We start from the raw sequence: 20516 nt of genomic DNA, 5'->3' as shown, positions 1-20516 counted from the left end.
CTGGAGCTGCCTTTGCCTGAACATCAAGTACAGAGGAAGCCTGCATGATTACCTGAGATTGGATTCCTAACTTTTTGATGACCATGTGCAGGTTAGGTGAAGCTCATCTGTATTGCCTGTAACAAAACATCACATGGCTCAGGCAAAGAAAACTGGCATCTGCTAAATAGCTGTGTATCCCCACGAACACTTCGATGAACAAGAATTGAGTTACAACCGGTTAACAAAACCTTAGATAGAGCAATCTCCACCTTGTTTCACATGTCACCATGAAAATTTTCCAGAGTGCTAAGAAGCAGCATTGCACAGCCAGGGCATGGTCTTAGGGCAGGGAAGTAATCTGTCTTTATGGTAATGATACCATAATAATACCCCAATAATCTTGAACAGCAGGATTCTGGAGGTGTTATCTGATTTTTTTAAAGAATAGATCAGTCCTATTGATTACAATTTTTAATGAAATCTGTGTTCTCTGATGCTGTAGATGCACCTGGCATGGGTGTAGCATAGCAATTGTCCTTGTGATACTCAGTCACTAAAAGCAACGGTTGCTGCTCAAAGAAATGCAATACTAAGCTAAGGTTGGTTATAACTGACAGTCATCAGCTTGCTCTTCAGGCAAGGGTTGCCTTGATGGAATGAAGGATATGAAATACCCAAAATACTCATCAAATATTGTTCATTAGCTTAGGGACAGGGTGTGTTGAACAGATCTGCTCACATGTTACACACATGGTGCCTGTGTCCACTGAGTTGCCTTCACTCTTACCGTTACAAATACACTTGCAAAAAAACCCGAGTTGATGAAAATGCTGTACCGTTTCTGGATACGGGGCACAGGCTGTGTGTTTGCGTGTGTGCATGCACAGCTCGTACATGTGGCCACCAGTCTGTGCAGTCAGCAGAGTCTGAGCTAAGGTACCGAAGCAGGAACTTCTACAGCTTGAGCTTTATGAATTGTGAGTACTCTACTGTGAAGATCACTTTCAGTAGAGAGATGTGATGCTGTTTGCTCATATATTAACTTAGTCCTCTTGAAGTTGGAGGATATCTTATCAGTGATCTTATCCTGTATGTACCCTGATTTGGTCTGGGGAAGATTTAGTCCAGTGGGACTGATATTTTGAACAGGGTTGCAGGAATGAGCTCAGAAATATTTAAAGAAGGCTCCTCATCACCTCTAACAAGATTTTCTGAGACTTAGATCTCTTCAAAGCTGTTTGCTTACTCAGGCATCAATACATATTCCCTAGAGCTTGCTTGAAATAAGAAACAAGGAGTGGTGATTAAAGTGACAACAACTTGAGGGCATCTCAACTTGATTTAAAAGATCCAGAAGAATGCAGGAGAGATAAATGTCATTGCACTGTAACTGAAAGCAATTATCTGAAGATCAGAGAAGGAGTTTGCACCATCTGTCAAAGTGAGGCGTCAACTTTATGGTGTGTGATGAGACAGGAGTTGTGAATTAAAGCACAGGTCAGGCTTTTATGGTCTCATGATGCTGGGCCAGGTTCTGCTCAAGGCTCTGTGCACATACAGCTCTGGTGATAGAAGCCACTGTGTCTGTGCTCTGTAAGAGCTTTCATGCCTGACTTCTGGAAAGGATGCAGAATACGGATGCACATCAGTTAGGTGGGTTTTGGTTATGAATACACATAGGCATAGATCCACATCTATCTAGAACTTAACAAGGCTAGTGTTAGTGCCACAGTGTAGACCTAATAGGCTGATACAGTATAAAGAATTCATCAATACCCAGCTCCCAAACTGAAGACCCTTATGTACTAACTCTGGATGATTTAAAACTTGGGCAATTATGTTCCTCAGCAGAGATAATGCTGCTGTAGCTCAGAAGGGACTTTTCTCATAACTACGGTTTACTGCCGTAACTGTTAACACTGTCATAGCTACATTGCAATGGTACCATGCACCCATATGTACAATTGCACCTCCAGAGGTGAAACTTGATCACCCAAGTGTGTCTAGCAATGAAAGCATGATCGGTAATAACTGTATCTCAACTTTGTGCTGATAAGCCTGAATCAAAGAATAAACTGCTTACTCTTTTTCTTTCCAGACGAAGCCGTTACTTTTGTCAACAAGCCCAAAACAACTCCAGAAATATCAGTCAGCCCTTCTGAAAACCTTGAGCTGGTGTGTGAGGTGTCAGCTGCAAGTGGAGCTGTGGTATGGAAGAAGAATCAAATTGAGGTGAAACAGGACCAGAGGACAACAGTGATCTCCCAGGGGACACACCGCAAGCTCATTGTCAAGAAGGTGACGCAGCAAGACCAAGGGAAATACACCTGTGAAATGAAGGATGACAAAATAACATTCCAAGTCAAAGTCAGAGGTGAGAAAAGGCTAGAAAAGCCAAAGATAAAGGCATATTCCATTCTGAGTGGTATCTTACATTCAGAGGACCAATTCACAATCTCCCTGAGGTGAAATATTTAAGCTGTAAGGCTTGATTTTTGGACGGCTGTCAAATGAACATTTTCTACACACATTTTTGCATCCATGATTTGTTGTAACAACAAAAAGTGATGGGCAAAGATGATAACTTCTGCACCTCTCACAATTAGCTGATGTGTCCACAGAAAAACTCCTGCAGAATCACAGTGTGAGGCCATAGCAGAGTTGCAGGGATAGATAAAAGGGAAAGGAGAGGTGTTTGAAGAGCTCTGATGAGATGGAGAATGACTGAATTTGAGTGACCCAAATAGGCAGAGAAAGAGGAAATGGTTCCTAGACGGGAGGAGCCAAGGGCTGTTCCTTTCTGATTCACTGAAGCTTGGAGAGAAATAGGAAGAGAAAGAGAGAGAAGAGGGAGGAGATGTCAGTCAGTGCATGTTGGTGCTCTAAATCCCAGGTTTAAATCTGTGCACAATCTGTGAGATTTTTAACATTATGCAGGAGTTTCCATACACCTATTCACCTCTTATCAGCAAAATAGAGATGAAGTCACATTAAGCACCATCATGACACTACCTGTCAGGGTCAAGTTTAGTGAAATAGAGAAAACTTGACAAAGCACTAGAGAAGATAACTGCAAAACTATCTGTGACTATTGTGTCTTTCATAACAGAGACAGAAGATGTGTTTACAAACAAGGACAAGGTGAAGAAAGAGGTGAAAGCTGCACTGACAGAAGATGCCACCCTGAGCTGCGAGGTGGCCCAGGAGAAGACCGACGTGAAATGGTACAAGGAGGGGAAACTGATCACCTCGAGCAAGAAGTTCAAGGTGGAGTCTCAGGGCAAATCGCGTCGCCTGGTGGTGGGTCAGGTGGAGAAGAAGGATGCTGGGGAGTACACCTGCGAGGCTGCTGGCCAGAAACTGACCTTCAAGCTTGACGTCACAGGTGGGAGACCTTTTTTGTTTGATATTTCATTGCTTTTTCTTTGTGTCTGGCTTTTTTCTGCCTTTTTCTGTCTCAAAATTCTAGAAATACTGTTGAAGTACTTTCTGATGTTCGTCTAAACTATCATTTCAGCGAGGTAGGGAATGACTGGGCAGTTACAGAGGTTTCCTGTGGGTAACCTGATATCAGCTCCTCAACTCCCTGTATGTCTCCGTAGGCTCAGATAGTGTATTGAGAGGTTTCGTTAGCAGGCACTGTGTTAAAGTACCTCTTCCAATTTGTTCATCAGTATTGGTTTTTCCTCCACTTTTTATTGCTTTTTTTTCCATGAATGTTCCTTTTTTCTTCCCCTTTTTTCTGCATCTTTTCTCCACATAATGTCCTCCCTCCCAAAACTGAGAATTGCTTCAATTATTCCAAAGTCTGGCTGTGCAAACACATGTGTAAGCACAGCCTCATAACTCTGTGCACCGTGAAACTTTTGTGGATGAGGAACAGAAATGGCTGCGGATATGTCCAACTTGAATTATTATTTGTATTTACAACCTTTCATCTGGCTTTCCCTTCGCCACTTCTTTCATCTGTCATTGGATACCCAGTTGTGACTCTGAGAACTGGTGCAAATGCTTGTCTGTCAAGCAATATTTAAACAGTAGCGTTTACAAGTTCCCTACTTTATTGTGACTGCATTGAGAATGTTTGGGAATTGATGGCACTGTATTGTCCTAAAAATTTTATATCAGCTGCACTTCAATCTGTGTTCTGCTGAATCCAGTGGTGATGACTGTTCATTGGGATTTCTACACCTGTAATGACCAGTCATGAGTCGAGGAATGTTTATTTGTATTTGCATTTTTCTCCATAACGACACGATTTGGAGTCTGAGGATTTAATACTGAGGCTTTTCTTTCATTCTGAGTGCTCTAGAGATTTCTTTGGTCTCAATAGATTTTTCAAGAGGTCCAGTAAATTTAATCTCAGGCCCCCAGCAGCCATGGACATGTCACCTACATTCTGAGTGATCATTTCTGGACTGGATAATAAGAAAGGGTTTAATTTTGTTTTGTTCATATTCATAACTCTTTGTTGTCTTTGCAGCCTCTCTGTTAATGTTACAGTCCTTGTCTCATATTCTAAGCTGATCAGAACAGGGAATCTATTTTCTCTTCTGCTTTCTTACAGCATCACGCTGGGACCATAATGCTGGCAGAGGTCTGGCATGAGCCAGCAGTGTGCCCAGGGGGCCAAGGAGGCCAATGGCATCCTGGCTTGTGTCAGCACCAGCGTGGCCAGCAGGGACAGGGAGGGATCTGAGCCCTGTGCTCGGCACTGGTGAGGCCACCCCTCAATGAGTGGGTTCAGTGTTGGGCCCCTCACCCCAAAAAGGCCATTGAATGACTCAAGCATGGCCAGAGAAGGGCAACGGAGCTGGTGCAGGGTCTGGAGCACAGGTCTGATGGGGAGCGGCTGAGGGAACTGGGGGGGTTCAGTCTGGAGAAGAGGAGGCTGAGGGGAGACCTCCTGGCCCTCTGCAACTCCCTGACAGGAGGGGGCAGAGAGGGGGGATGAGTCTCTGGAGCCAAGGAGCCAGCGCCAGGCCCAGAGGAAATGGCCTCAAGCTGCCCAGGGCAGGGTCAGGCTGGCTCTGAGGAAGGATTTCTTTGCAGAAGGGGCTGTTGGGCGTTGGAATGGGCTGCCCAGGGCAGGGGGGGAGTCCCCGGGATCCCTGGAGGGGTTGAAGAGTCGGGCTGACCCAGCGCTGAGGGATCTGGTGGAGTTGGGAACGGTCAGGGTGAGGTTCATGGTTGGGCTGGAGGAGCTTCAAGGGCTTTTCCAACTGAGATGATTCTGTGATTTTATCAGCTTTGTAGAAAACCAGCTGCATAGGGAGTGTATTGACTTTCCTGCTTGCAGCCATGCTGGAGACCTGAAGTCCTTGCAGGGCATAGCTCGAGTGCTGCTCCCTTGTCAAGGTTGCAGTTTTTACTGCTTTCCTACTGTCTTGGGGCATCCCATTCCCTCCACCTTTGTGCAATGCACAACTACTGCTATAGCATAAAGCTTTGCTGCTCCCCATAGCATGTATCGTAAGCCATCAGCTGTTGTGTATCCCCACTCTGTGTGAGGTACACAGGGTGTGAGTTGAGGCACTCTGGCTCCTTTTCATGAATTGTGTAGCTCATGGTTCTAGCTCAGGCAACTGCCAGGTTCGGTGAAGGATAGCTTACAGTAAGGCTAGATTGGAGAGGCATCTTTCTGAGAAAATGCAACCTGTGCATTGTTAGAAGGACCCTTGGTATAAACCAAGTTCATGCTCAGCTGCTGAAACAAGTTCCTACATTAGTGCAGAGGTGTAGTCAGAAAACACAGAAATTTAGTGCTTTTACAGTTGAATTTCTCTATCCGAGGGCTATTCTTAGCTGTCAGCCTCAGAAACCAAAGGTTTTCAGTTCTCTTTCAAAGCGGATGACTTCACGGCCGCGCAGGGTAATGTAACACCTTTCTCCCTCTGCAGTAAGTGGAGAGTGCTTGCCTAGCTACCGTTGCTGTATTTCTCATGTGTACAACTGTAACATGACATGCAAGTCCAGCACTCACTGGAAAATGATCTAGTGTGAAAGTCAGGAGGGATTATGAGTACTCTTGAGCGGTCGGCTCTTTTGCTGCAGAAATCCTCATCTTACTAGATGATCTCAAACTGCAGTGGCTTTCTGGTTCTTAATTTATCCTGTTACTATTGCGCTCAGAAAGCTTTTCAGGGTTCCCATACTCCAGGGCTCCACTGGTAGTGTAAAACTTCCCCTACTTAGCTTGAAGTTTAGATACTTAGTGTTGAGTATTGGGGTGGCTTTTTGGCTTAATATTAACAAGAAGCAGGTGCTGCACACCTTGGGACTGATGAGTAGGCAAAAGAGCTGATTCTGCAATCTCATTATTTCAAGAATCATGGTATACAGTCAAATCCTTATTTGAAATGGGTCAGAGCTCTGTGTCTTGAAAATGGTTTTCTGCAGTTTCAGTGGAACTTCACTAACCAACCGCATCTGAGGTTGGAAATACAATCTGAATATTTGTTTAACTTCAAAATATGTTTCTGAGATAAATTACAGGCTAGTGTAAATCACTTTAAGCTGATTATAAAGACTTGGTCACGTTAAAATGCTTTTATAGTGATAGGAACACTAAAGGGCAGAAATGCAGAGGACAAGTGAGTAACCCACCTGGAATATTCCTGCTCTGATAACCTGTCATTTTAAATACAGCACCTATTTACACAAGTCTGGTTTGTAAGTCATTTGTTTAGCGCACCCCGCATATTCACAGTCCAAGTTGTAGATGGAAGGCGAAATGTTTATATTTTCACAACCTATTTTGAAAGCAAACCATGGCGTGTGCTTGAGCTCTTTTAGATCTCAGACTGCTGCTCAGTCTGCAGCGGGCTGACGTGCCTTTAGGGAGTTTTGCATCACCCAGCATAGGCCATGTATGCTGCCTTGTTAATGACACATTAATGACAAAGACACCACCTTACACCCCTCTACAGCCTATACAGAGGAGCTCAAATTTAGAGCCTATGAGCTGGGTTCTTGCTTTGACTTGCTCCCCGCAGGACCCCTCTCTTTCCATGGTTTGTGCAATACTGATGGCAGGCCTATGATGTAGCTCCCAGGATTACAAGGAGTGCTGTGGTCAGCAATGTAGGAACTTGACCTGAACTTACTCCTTCTCCTTACCCTCTCAGGCAGCTGATGTCACTCAGAGTACAGACATGACAGAGACAGTATGCAGAGGAGAAAGTCATCAAGGAGGGGAAAAGATGGACATAGGAGGCTGCAAAGAGCAACTAGGGGGAGGAAGAGAGGAGCATAGGTTATGGCAAGGGTTCATCATGACAGCCAGGGAGAGCCAGGAGCCTCCTAGGTCACCCTAGCCAGGTAACCTGAATGCCTGAAGCTGTCTGGATAAATTATCTTCCATGCTTGCACTGCAACTGAAGGACAATGGCACCCCCATATGCTTGCTAGTCCAGCATAGTTTGGAGCCTGTGCTTCTGTAGCAACAAAATCATGGACTTCAACACTCAAGTACATACCTGGGACCCAAACAGGCAAAGGCAGTGTATGCTAAATACTGTTGCTGTGTGATGTCCATCATTCAGGCATACCAGAAATATTTTACATTTCTTGTGAAGTTATTTCTTAAAGTAACCAGAAGAAAGAAAGTTGGAGTCAATTTATTTAGGGTCTATTTGTTCTCTGACATCTCAAATACAATTACACTGCAAATACACTAATATAAAAGCTAACAGAGACCACACCAATTAATGAAAAAAGGAAGCGCAGGTAAAGCAGTCATTACAGAAATTAATAAAAGATGCAATTTATCAGTCAGTTGTACTTAAGTTGACAGTTCAATCCTTTCAATGCATATACCTCACTAGCTACTAATTATACAAGATATCCTTTTGATGCCAACTCCACTTGTTGAGATGGAAGTTCTAAGTGATACTGTGGAAGAAAGTGACTTTAAACACTTCATTCTTGTTGCTTGTGTTAAGAGGAGATTCCCTATGGCCAGTTTTCTAAAAGATTAGAGATTTCTGAGGAAATAAAAGTATACTTCAAATTTTATAAGTCAGTTTTATTTATAATGTAGGCCAAGTATTTTTCCATATTAACAACTGTATATTTGTAATTTCTTTGAGATGGAGTTGCAAGATATTTTCTGAACAAAACCCAGTCTTTATCTAAAATACTGTAATGTTGGTAACTTCATGGAAACAATGGGATAGTGAAGGTGGCAACGAATAATTGTGTTATATTTGGCTAGTTCTGAACGTGGAGTGTAGACATATCATCAGGACACAAAGGGGGAAATGTAATTTTGTCTTTATTATAAGAAATTTGAAAATGAGACAGTCAAGATGTTCATGAAGGATAAACAGGTCAGAATATTTTTTGAGGGTGCATTGTTCTACGTGATAAAAAGAACTGCAAAGAAATGAAACTCACAAGAAATGATGCTGTAGAACACCTACACAAAATACATGTAATATCTTCTAGTAGCAGGCTATTTATATCTTACATATATTTTCTCTAATGTTTCCCTGTTTCAGATGCAGAGGATGCCTTTGTCAACAAAGAGAAAGCACAGAAAGAGGTGAAAGCTGCGCTATCAGAAGATGCCACCCTGAGCTGTGAGGTGGCCCAGGAGAAGATCGACGTGAAGTGGTACAAGGAGGGGAAACTGATCACCTCGAGCAAGAAGTTCAAGGTGGAGTCTCAGGGCAAATCGCGTCGCCTGGTGGTGGGTCAGGTGGAGAAGAAGGATGCTGGGGAGTACACCTGCGAGGCGGCTGGCCAGAAACTGACCTTCAAGCTTGACGTGACAGGTGAGAGAACCTTCCTTGGCCCAGCATTCCTACTTTGGAATATTTAGGAAAACGTATTTTACCATTATTATAGATCTCCCATGTAAAACAGCATACAATTTTTAAGACAGGGAGCTCCATCCTTGAAAAACTTTGGGAGCTACCCAGTGCTGTAGGACCAGTGCTGTGAACAGGAATGTACTGATTGCACACGTCCATCCGCACATGTTGGTACAACCAGAACGACTCTCAATGCAGCCGATTCTGAGTACATTTCAGGACAGTGTCATGGCGGAGAGCGGTCGGGTGTCTGCCTCATGTCTGCACTCTTTTTCTTTCTCTTGGAAGGGCTCGTTTCATCCTGGGGGCAGAATATGTCAGGAAGGCTTGATATATGTTAAGGTCTCTAGTGTGTCAGATAAATGGCAGCTAGGGGAAGAAGGAGTCATGGGGACTCATTCCAGACGCATCGCCCTACTGGGACTGTAGAGTGGATTCAGCTTTCCAACTCAATCCTTGCCTCCTGATCCTTTTGCAAGTGGGCTGATGAAAAATATTTCTCTCTCTCTTCAGAGCCAGAAGTTGTGTTTACAAACAAGGACAAGGTCCAAAAGGAGGTGAAAGCTGCGCTATCAGAAAATGCCACCCTGAGCTGCGAGGTGGCCCAGGAGAAGACCGACGTGAAATGGTACAAGGAGGGGAAACTGATCACCTCGAGCAAGAAGTTCAAGGTGGAGTCTCAGGGCAAATTGCGTCGCCTGGTGGTGGGTCAGGTGGAGAAGAAGGATGCTGGGGAGTACACCTGCGAGGCTGCTGGCCAGAAACTGACCTTCAAGCTTGACATCACAGGTGAGAGAACCTTCCTTGGCCCAGTTTTCCTATTTCTAGAATATTTAGAACAATGAATATTAATTCATGAGGGTTTTTATTGTTATGTTTCAAATTTTTGGGAGAACATAATTGGGATGGCCTGGATTTGATGGGGAAATGGGAAAAAGAGTTACAAATACAGTATCTCTGTACAGTATCTCTGTATACCTTCTATGTTAAACTTTATAAAATCCTTAATACAGGGTTGTCCATCCCTGAAATACTTTGGGAGCTACCCAGTGCTGTAGGAACAGGGGCATGAAAAAGAAAATATTGGTTTTGCCTCTCCATAACCACATGTTGATACAAGCACAACTCTGAAATGCAGCTGATTCTCAGTACATGTCAGGGCAGGGTCATGATGGATAGCAGTTGGGTGCCTGCTTGGTGTCTGTACTCTGTTCCTCTTGGAAGGGCTTGTTTCAGCCTGGGGGTTGAGTATATAACTGTAAGACTTGATATATGTTAAGGTCTCTAAGGCATCAGGTAAATTGCAGCTATGGAAAGAATGTGTCGTGGAGACTCATTCCAGATGCATCACCTTAAAGGTGCTATAGAGCGATAGAAGAAATTCAGCTTTCCAACTCAATCCCTGCCCCTGATGCTCTTGCAAGTGAACTGAGTAATGTGTCTACGGGAGAACAAGAGCATTTCACCATTAGGTTGTAAGAAAGTGGGGTGGGCTGGGCTTTTCTCAAGGTTACATGGGAGTAATAACACAGTCCTGAACATGTATTTCCTGGTCCTAACACCCTTTGCACTGAAGAAAGTTACCTGGTGTCAATAGGACTGTAATGGCAGCAGGTGCAGCTATTGGAAACAAAAAGAATCAATGATTTGGGGCTCTGACATAGTAAGGAACAGTTCCTCCTAGTAAGAATTCATTAGTTTGCCCTCAATAGCAACAAAAATATATTGCCTTAGCTGGGGCCTGCCATACAATGCTCTTATAAATAAATGATCCAGATGATCTCCTAGATCACTTCTATAAATATACTAATCTTACCATCAATTATGAAAAAAAAAAAACCACAAATGAAAAAGTTCTTAAAAAAACAAACCAAACCACCAAACCCTCACCAAAACCTGTTTGCATGTTCTTCTAATAACTTAAAGTGTGGGTTGTCACATCAAAAGCTTGGTTTCCAGTGTAAACAATGATAAGAGCATCACACGACACTGTGAAATTCTGTCTCTCTTCAGAGCCAGAAGTTGTGTTTACAAACAAGGACAAGGTCCAAAAGGATGTGAAAGCTGCACTGACAGAAGATGCCACCCTGAGCTGTGAGGTGGCCCAGGAGAAGACCGACGTGAAGTGGTACAAGGAGGGGAAACTGATCACCTCGAGCAAGAAGTTCAAGGTGGAGTCTCAGGGCAAATCGCGTCGCCTGGTGGTGGGTCAGGTGGAGAAGAAGGATGCTGGGGAGTACACCTGCGAGGCTGCTGGCCAGAAACTGACCTTCAAGCTTGATGTCACAGGTGGGAGATATCTTGTTATAATTACAGTAGAGAGGGGTCCAGAGGAGGCCATGAAGATGCTGGGGGGCTGGAGCACCCCCCTGTGAGGACAGGCTGAGAGAGTTGGGGGGTTCAGCTGGAGAAGAGAAGGCTCCGTGGAGACCTTAGAGCGGCCTCCCAGGGCTGAAAGGGGCTGCAGGAAAGGGGGGAGGGACTCTTGATTGGAGGGTGTAGGGATAGAATGAGAGGTAGCGGTTTTAAACTGGAAGAAGGGAGATTTAGATCAGATATTAGGAAGAAATTCTTCCCTGTGAGGGTGGTGAGACACTGGCACAGGTTGCCCAGAGCAGCTGTGGCTGCCCCCTCCCTGGAAAGGTACAAGGCCAGGTTGGACGGGGCTTTGGGCAACCTGGGCTAGGGGAAGGTGTCCCTGCCAAGGGCAGGGGGGTTGGAACTGGGTGATCTTTAAGGTCCCTTCCAGCCCAAACCATCCTGTGATTCTACAAATAAATAATACGTGTAATAACTATTACACAATGACTCACTTGCAACAGTATGGGCTTTGTTGCCCCCTGTAGGGTTCACCTGATTTTCTGTACCTGATTACCTGGACTTGTAGAATTTGGAATATTTGGCTCTAGCATGGCACAAAGGCCTATATCATTCTTAGTCCGTCTATATAATAATTGCAGTTATAATAGAAATAATAATCAACGTATTATTTAGATCTTTCCCATTTCTGGGATCCCAATGATTTAATTCTTGTGCACTGAATGTCTTGAAAGGAAAGAACCATTCAGAAGTCCACTTCTTGTTAGGCTTCCAATCCCATTTCTGAAAACTGAGAGGCTGGAATATGCTTTGTCATTTGCAATTTTGGCAGTGGCACTCACTGAGATGGGCTGAAAACTCAGCACTTCTGAATTTGAGCTGTTGTGTGATCGAGATCTTGGGCTTCTGAGATGTGTTACTACTTCTGCCAGCTGCTAAATGTCTGTTTGTCTTGAAAGATTCCCAGTAGTTGGTCTTTTGGAGCAGGATTCACAAGGTGCCCAAACTGCTTTAAGTATGTGATACTAAAGGCAGTGTTGATGTTGCAGACAATCTTGGCTACCTTGCCAGCCATTATCCTGAGCTGCCTGAGCACTGTAGAGAGATCATATTTCCTTTGCCCTTTTGACAGTCACGTTTGTGACCATGGAAGAGACCACGAAGAGTCTGTTCCAGCAGCTCATACTGCTGTATTTGTGTCCCTGACATTTCACTGTACGTCTTAAAAGGAATTTGAGATCTTTTGGTGATGTGCAGGGCAGCTGTTCTTTGGGAACATTTGAATTAAATGCTCTTTGCATGGTGGCAAGATTTTGCATAAGATTGATGTCCGGGACCCTCTTTGTCCTTTTCATTCCTAGACTCTTGCTTCCCTAGTTTCCACATTGTGATTCGGTCACACAGAAGTGTAGATACTTCTTGGTGAAGACGGTTGGTTTTGGCAAGTGGGAACCTTAATATATTCCAAACATCTGCACTGAAATCTGTAAGACTGACCTTATTTTAATCTCTCAATCAGTATTTTCTTCCTTTTTCTGCACTCAGAAGCAAAACCTGCATTTATAAACCTGGAAAAAGTCCAGAAGGAGGTGAATGCTGCCCTGACAGAAAGTGCCACCCTCAGCTGTGAGGTAGCACAGGATGCAACCGAAGTAAAATGGTTCAAGGATGGAAAACTGCTAGTTTCCTCTAAAAAATTCAAAATAGAAACTGTGGGTAAAACCCGGCGCCTGGTTATAGAGCAGCTGGAGAAGAGAGATGCTGGAGAATACATCTGTGAGAACGCAGGCCAAAAACTGACCTTCAAGTTGACACCAACTGGTGAGGACTCACCTAAGCAGCTCTCTGTGTGGCTTAGAGGAAAATTGGGTATTCCCTGCCCAGTGGCCACAGTGCAGCCATCATTTCCCCTGGAGCAACATCACTGAACCACGTCACACATTAATTTGGCCTTTTTAATCTAACAGTGTGGAGATGGGAAATCTGGCTGAAGACTTTTTTTTTATTCCTGTGGAAATGCTGTATAGTTTTTTTGTTTAGTGTCTCCTTTGCACACCACGTCACCCAACCTTTTCAAATGGTGGGAAGCTGGAAGTAGTAATATACCTATGGAGAAAGAGAACTAAGAACAGCTGGTCTGCTTCTGTGTGTGCCCCAAAACTGCTCAGTTTAGTGGCAAAGCATTGTACAAGATAGAGAAGAAGCTAAGAGAAAGGGAGTAGAGCAAGCAGAAAAGAATATAGGCTACAAATCCAGGTTTAGCATATTAATAGTTCTTCATAATTAGATCTAAAATCCTAACAATGCAAGAGGAAATAATTACACAGGTCATTTTACTTCCAAGAAACCAGCTTTTTGTGGGTGGTACATAAAATGCATATTTGCATTACCTTTCCTTTGCTTCTCTTCTAAGCAAAAGCTCTGGGTTACCTGGGAGATCATTTTCTTTTTTCGTACTCAGCAAAAAATTATACCAGCCACAAATATTCCGCCATATTCCCTGGGTTATTACAGATTATGGATGAGTTGGTGTTGTGAGTCATGTAGAAGAGTAATAGAAAATTGCTGTGTTAAGAATTTGAGCATTAAGTTTTTAATTTTCCTATTTTAATGTCTTTCCTAGAACCAGAGGCTAAATTTGAAAAGAAAGTTGTCCAGAAAGAGCCTCTTATTGTTCAAGAACATGAAAGCATCACACTGACTACTTCAGTAACGCCTGAAACGGCTGCAGTAAAGTGGTTCAAGGATGGAACTGAAATCAAGGCGAGCAAGAAATATGAGATCAAGAGTGAAGGGGCATCCAGGACCCTGACAGTGAACCTTGCTGAGAGCACGGACACTGCTGTGTACTCTTGCCAGACCAAGAGTGACAAGCAGGAATTCAAAGTACAGGTGAAAGGTGAGCAAAGAGCAGCGCACAGGTCATGTCTCAACCCAACGACTGTACTTCTCTTATAGTAGGATGAAGGTGAAGTCCAAACTCTCTCTAAAACTGTTCCAACCTCAAGGTTTGAATTGCTTTTGCAGCTGCTGTGGCTGCCCCACCATGGGTCAACAAAGTTCTCCTCTTCCCAAATACCCAATTTTTGTCCTTTGCTGGCCACTCAGGGGCATAAGGAAGCCTACAATGAGTGCTTCTCCTGGTGTGCTCCTCATCCTCATCACGCTGTTTCTATCTCCTCCTAACCCTAGTGGGTGGGGCATGGCAGAGCCTTAGCTCTTCCCCACTCTGCCCACCAGCATGAGAAAGCTGATGAGAATGTAGAGGGATATTGTGTGAGAAGATCTGTGAGTTAGTCACATGGGGAAATGGGACCTGAATTGTATCCTCCTCTGCTCGTGGGATGGTGTGCCTGGGATGCTGCTCCCTAGCCAAGGCTAAGGCTGTAAATTGACAAGAAGTATAAAGTACAGCTGGTCCACAGATGGAGACGAGAGGGCAATGTTCCAGAGCAAAGGCCTGCTCCTTTCTCTTCAGACACACTGGAGACGTCCACAGCTGAGATGTGCTCCCTCAGCTCCCTTTGGAGTTATTGCAGAGGAGTGGTTGCTAATAGGTCATGATACATTTGATGTCTTGAAATGTCTCCTTCAGGATGAGAGAAATCACACCCTGGATTTCTCTGACTCCTTTGGCTGTGTCTCCAGTGACAAAAGACACAAAGGTGGCTGGGGCTTACACATCCGTACAAATTTTTACACTTAGGCAAATCAGGCTCTGATGTAAAAACACCACATGGTCTCATCAGGTAAATGATTAAAAAGAAAGGAGGGCCATACCCAATCACATTTTAAGACACTGTTGCTTTACAGAATGATAGTGATATTAAAATACCTTGTCAAAGGAATCTCCCTAAATTTCCACCTTTCTGATTTGTTTCTGTCTACCCTGATCCCCAAATATTTTCTGGGGTTGGGCTAGTTAATTATTTATTTAAAGTTCCCCCGAATCAGTTTCTTTTCCTTTCTCATCGTTTTCTCAGAAATCCCAGTGAAGTTTGTCGAAAAACTTGAAGCTGTGAATGCCGAGATTGGAGGCAGTGTGTCTCTGACCTGCAGTGTGAGCCATGCCAAGGGGAAGGTGGTGTGGTGCAGGAACAGAGTTGAGATCAAGCCCAGCAAGCGTTTCCAGATCCATGAGGAGGGGGTCAAACGAACCCTGACAATAACAGGGATCCGGGCAGAGGATGAAGGAGAGTACTCCTGCGAGTCCAGAGATGACAAGAGCAGCATTACCATCACCCCCAAAGGTGTGTCTCTAATGGTGACAATGCAGAGAATCCTTGGGTTTTGCCCTCAGCCATGACAACTCTGCAGATCTGAGTTTGTTCATGTGTTTGTGCTGACTCTGGTGTTGACAGCAAAATACAAAATTCCAGTTCCTCTCTCAGTGTCAGTGTAACCTCTGTTTGTGAAGAACATAATGATTTTAAGACCTGTTGAGCTCAGCTCTCTTAATGAGTGGGCAAATTAACCTTCATATTGCATTTGAGGCTGGAATTAAGTATCCCAAATCTAAGGTGGGATTTTTCCCCCCCCCCTCGTTGTTTACTTCTCTCTTCTGGCATCTTCATACACAAAACTTACTCAAACAGTGATGACCCATTGTTGTGATCATTTACTGTAAGTAATAGAAATTTTTGCTTCTGATAAAATCATCAAAGCTTTTGGCTCTTTGAAGGTGTTTATGTCATGTCTCAAAGACTCCTAAATGTTTTATTCCTATCCATCAGCTCCCAGAGTAGTGAAATTCATTACGAGTCTCAACAACGTGGTCTCTGAGGAGGGAAAAGAGGCTGTGTTTAGGTGCACCGTCTCTCCCAGTGATGCTGTGGTCACTTGGTTCAGGAATGGTGTCAAGATTGAAGGCAGCAAGAAGTATGTGATCTCACAGAAGGACACCAACCACAGTCTCACCATCACTGATCTGACGCTGGAAGATGCAGCTGAAATCTCTGCCAATGCTGAGAATGTAGAAAGCAAGGCCAGTCTCAGAGTCCGAGGTAAGAGGCAATAATGCCCCTCTGACAGGCTGTCACTGATGCTATGACCTATGCTGTATTATGTGGCTTTCCCTCTGACTGATTATGTTTAACAGCAGGGAAATTCTTCTTTCACATCATTAAATAGAGGTGTCCAGAATACAGTGGGACTGGAGATACATGAGCCACTACTTAAATTTTTTCTGAAAGCATGTTTTCTCGATCCTTTAAATTCTTACTAATATTTCTTCTCCTTTGGCAGAGGCCTCAATCTCATTCAAGAAGAAATTGGAGCCCAGAACAGTTGAAGAGAGGGACACGGTGACCTTGGAGGTAGAACTGACCAAGCCTGCAGAGGTTAAGTGGATGAGGAACAGCATCGTATTGAAGCCCAGTGAAAAAATAGAGATCAGAGCTGAGGGAACAAAGCACACCTTGGTGGTTAAGGACATCTCATTTGCAGACAGGGGCTTCTACTGCTGTGAGAGTCCTGATGACAAGACCCAAGCCAAGATCAATGTGGAGAGTAAGTTGAACGATCTCCAGTTCTATAAATAACCTGGACAGGGTTTGGAGGTGGCTTCTGGTCTTTTCCTTTGTCACAATGGCCACTGCCCTTCCCCACCTGCCATGGGACACAACCACGGACTTAGCCACCAGTGAAATGACTGAGGGGAAGTGAAAGCAAGGGCGATAAACAGAGGATGGTTGGCTAGTTCCTGTTGCCTCCATCTCATCCCACCAGCATTCAGTCATACTATTAATTATCAATCTTCTTAACTTCTTATTATTTTCCCTCTGAAATTTCTTACTCTGTGGTACGCTCTGGTTTTTTTTTACTTTGTATGGCCTTTAGCAAGCCATTCCCTCTTCAGCTATCTATTGTCCTAATTCTTCTCTGTAAACCACCTTCTTCAGAATGTCTCTTTATATTTTTGGTTGAAAAACCTACAAGGACAAATCTTCTATCTGAGGGTGCTTCCATTTCAGGTAAGCTAATGGTGTCTCAGCTGTAGCCCTCTACTTCTGTCCTTTTTTCCTACATCCCTTTGTTATGATTTTTTACAGAATAGATGGAGACAGGATTTAAGCACTTAAGGACTATCTAATTTTGTCTGTAAAGCCCCTGACACCAATTAGTGCTGTGTAGGTCGTAAAAAATAGGTAAGGAAAAAACATGGTAACAGACTTCAAGTACATAAAAGGCTGTTATAAGTGGAAGGGAACAATCTATTCTCCGTGTGGTAATAATGACAAGAAATAATGGAATTCAATCGCAATGAGAAAGATCCAGTTTATACAATAGAAAAGCTTTTTAATGGTTGGATGACTGAATAACTTGTCTGGAGAGGTCTTGGAGCCTCCATCATGGGTTTAAGAAAAGGTTAGTGAAATATCTGTCCGGGATGACATAAAGAGTTGAGCATGTCCTAGAACAGGTGAGAATAGCTAGATGATTTTTTTAGGTCTTTCCAGCCTTGTAACCTTCTAGTCTTCTGATGGAATCAAGAGATCAAAAACTGATGACAGGCTGCCTCGTACAGAGCAGGGTTTGCCAAATCACTTCTGTGCGCTGCTAAGACAGCTTCATCTTCAAAATCTTCCTGAGTGACAGTTGTCAAAAAACCCTGCTTTATCATCCAATACGGAGCAGCTATCACTTCTATTGGTGGTTGCTCATCTTTTTTTTTTTCCAAACAAAATAGCTCCAGAAAAAAAACAGACATTAGCAGTGACTAGTAGCTGGTAGATCAATCTTGGATTCATGAAGCCTTAATCTAGCACATTACTTTCAGTCCCTTCTGTAGCTAACAGAGAGAAGAAAATTCCTCCAGAGAATGTTTAAAGTCTTAGATGCACCGAATTACCTTCTGGAGTATTCAAGCAACCATGGGTGACTATGATGCTGGTTTAGAGCTAGATTCAGGTTTGCTATCTCGTTTAGAGCATCTGAACTGGGTCCACAGAAGATAAAGAATTCTTGCATTTCCACAGTCACAATGTGTTGGATGAATGCAGTACAGAACTGGGCAGTTTGCTGCTCCATCCTCTTTCACACGTTGCACCCCAAGGGATTTTTTTTTTTTTCAGACTCGGGGTGATACTCACTTTTGTCCAAGCAAGATGTTTCAGCGGTTGGTTGTAGATTGTTACACCTGGTTTTAGGCACTGACTGTTGCTATAGCCGAATGGTGAAAACAGAAATGATGGAACAATGTTTACATAGGAAGTAATTAGGTAGCCCTGATAGCTGTCACAGTGTTTTGCCCAAGGTGAGTCACGAAAGCATAAATGTTTATTCTGTCTCTGGTTTTAAACTTCTTATTCTGATGGAGATAGCGGATTTTGCTTTCTGCTTCTCAGGCACCCAGCTGCATTCTCATCGCTTATGCTTAGTGTCACTGTAAAAAGTAGCTCCTCTGTTGATTAACTGAGATTGTTTCATGCAGTGATGGAAACTCAAGGTGATCTATGTGAGGGACCGTGATCAAAAAGGGGAATCAGCTCACTGTAGCAGGGAATTCTTCTCGCATATGATCATCCAAGCCTTAGTTATGAGATGCAGAGGGAAAGGCACCATGTACAAGAATCTCCCTAGTCTATATGTATTTTTCATCCCAGTCCTCCAACGGAGACATCACTGAATTCTCACACTGATTTTTACAGCAAAAGCAAGACTAAAAGTAGAAGTCTCAAATTATGCTCCATTTTTTGTCATTTAAGCAAATGACCTATTTTCAATAGAATGTATTAGTGTCTACAGTGAGGTCAGCAGTAGTTCTTTAAATGCTCACAGTCTGGTGAACGGAGCTACTACTATTGGTGCTCAGCTTTAGTTTAAAAAGCCTGATCTTGGAGGACTTTCATTTAAAAAACATAAAGCGGGGCCGATACTGTTTGGTTTGAGATTGCTTGCGGAGCAAGGTAAATAAGGAATAGTTATGTGAAAATCTGTTGATTTACTCCAGTGTAAAAGCTGCTTTGTGAAAAGATAAGCATCTGTTCTGATCTTAAGATGTCAGTAGATCCTCAAAATAACTGAGCTGCTGAAACCAATAGCATACCTGGCTGAATATTTATTTTCAGTTGTGACCAGGAAGAGATGTTTGTGGAAGACTTAAATAAGTCAGTCACGGGTTCTTTCTCTGATACCCCTCTAAGGTTTTAGCGGGGAAAAGGATAATTAGGTCAATTAATTATAGCAGAAATTATACTGGAAATATGAGTAATGAAATTTTACATCTCTGGACACAAAATATCATCTATTAAAATAAATGCTGTAAAAGTTCTACCATTCTCCAACTGTTGCTGCTTTATGAGAAGACTCTGCATTAAGTCCATGCCTCATTTAATCCTTAAATCTTCTGTTACTCAGGAGTTTGCTGATAGACAAAAGTATTTAACTGGGGACAGGTAACAACATGGGGATTACTAAGGAGAGGAAATGGAGGTTCACAAATGGTTCTGAAGAGACTGGGAGGCAGGAAGTAATATCTTAAGCTTAATGAATGACAGCTCTTTAAAAAATGCTGTTGTTAGATAAAGAAAGTCTAGGAGTGGGGAAGGGGGCTTTTCAGAAATTGCATAGAGTGAGTGAGGTTTTTCTTTTAGAAATTTTTGAATCTTGATCGTTTCTCTGGTCTTGCTCTCCAAAGCAAATTAAAATGTCCTCTAAAACCGATAGACATTCCAATACTTCAGGAGCAAAAGGCAGTGTGAAAACCCGTAGCTCTTCTGTTTTGCCCTGCTTGGGGGGAGGTCTCTTGCTGGCTTTAGGTGCTGGTAAGTTATTCCTTTGTTTCTGAGCTTGCTCAACCAGCACATGCCTAAACCCTTTTCTTTTTTTAGCAAGTGATGTGGAAGGCAGCTTGGATTTGGGTAATGGCAATGTTGATCTAGAAATGCTCCTTGTCAGTAATTTTTAGGAGACGCTGTGCCTGAGAGGGATGGTCAACCCAGGGGCCCTTCCATCGGTTGGTGCTGACGGGTTTCATAGTCATACCCTCGGCCATACAAACACGGAAGCGGGGAGCAGAGTCTCCCTTACCAACCACCAGCTGGCTTAAAAGGTCCTTGTGGGGTTTTCATTTAAAGGGTTGCACACAGCCCTCTCCAGGCCTTTCTGGCTCATCATGGGAGTCATAAGGCTCGAGTTACACTTTACCACTTTGAAGTATCCTGGTATGGATATTAAGTAGTTTCAGAGAGAAGAAATCTATGTGATTTATTTCTTGCTAAGGGAAGTTCAACAGGGATAAAAAAGGAAAGGGAGGGGAAAGTTTAAGGGGACACTCAAAGTACTATCACTTGATGGTGATTATACAACTCTAAAAATAGGCCTGCTCTTATCACTACAGACTAGAAAGTAGGACTCGGGGGCGTTTCAGGATTAGGCAACTGAGCTAAGTACATCAGA

General features: G+C 43.4%; 1 protein-coding gene across 1 annotated transcript in view; it reads left to right on the top strand.

Moving 5' to 3' along the window:
- Positions 1 to 20516, top strand: part of OBSCN (obscurin, cytoskeletal calmodulin and titin-interacting RhoGEF) — a 184822-nt gene that overhangs the window by 23880 nt on the left and 140426 nt on the right. Inside the window, exons 8-17 of the mRNA XM_026842630.1 lie at positions 2081 to 2356; positions 3092 to 3367; positions 8484 to 8759; positions 9312 to 9587; positions 10812 to 11087; positions 12663 to 12938; positions 13741 to 14016; positions 15101 to 15367; positions 15851 to 16120; positions 16362 to 16625. Coding sequence (XP_026698431.1) covers positions 2081 to 2356; positions 3092 to 3367; positions 8484 to 8759; positions 9312 to 9587; positions 10812 to 11087; positions 12663 to 12938; positions 13741 to 14016; positions 15101 to 15367; positions 15851 to 16120; positions 16362 to 16625 — 2733 coding nt within the window. The remainder of the gene's footprint in view (positions 1 to 2080; positions 2357 to 3091; positions 3368 to 8483; positions 8760 to 9311; positions 9588 to 10811; positions 11088 to 12662; positions 12939 to 13740; positions 14017 to 15100; positions 15368 to 15850; positions 16121 to 16361; positions 16626 to 20516) is intronic.

Source organism: Athene cunicularia, assembly GCF_003259725.1.
Source record: "Athene cunicularia isolate RWA chromosome 2 unlocalized genomic scaffold, athCun1 chr2_part1, whole genome shotgun sequence".
NCBI classification, from domain to species: Eukaryota; Metazoa; Chordata; class Aves; order Strigiformes; family Strigidae; genus Athene; species Athene cunicularia.
The sequence above is the reverse complement of the archived record's forward strand: the minus strand, read 5'-3'. Positions and strand labels throughout refer to the sequence as shown.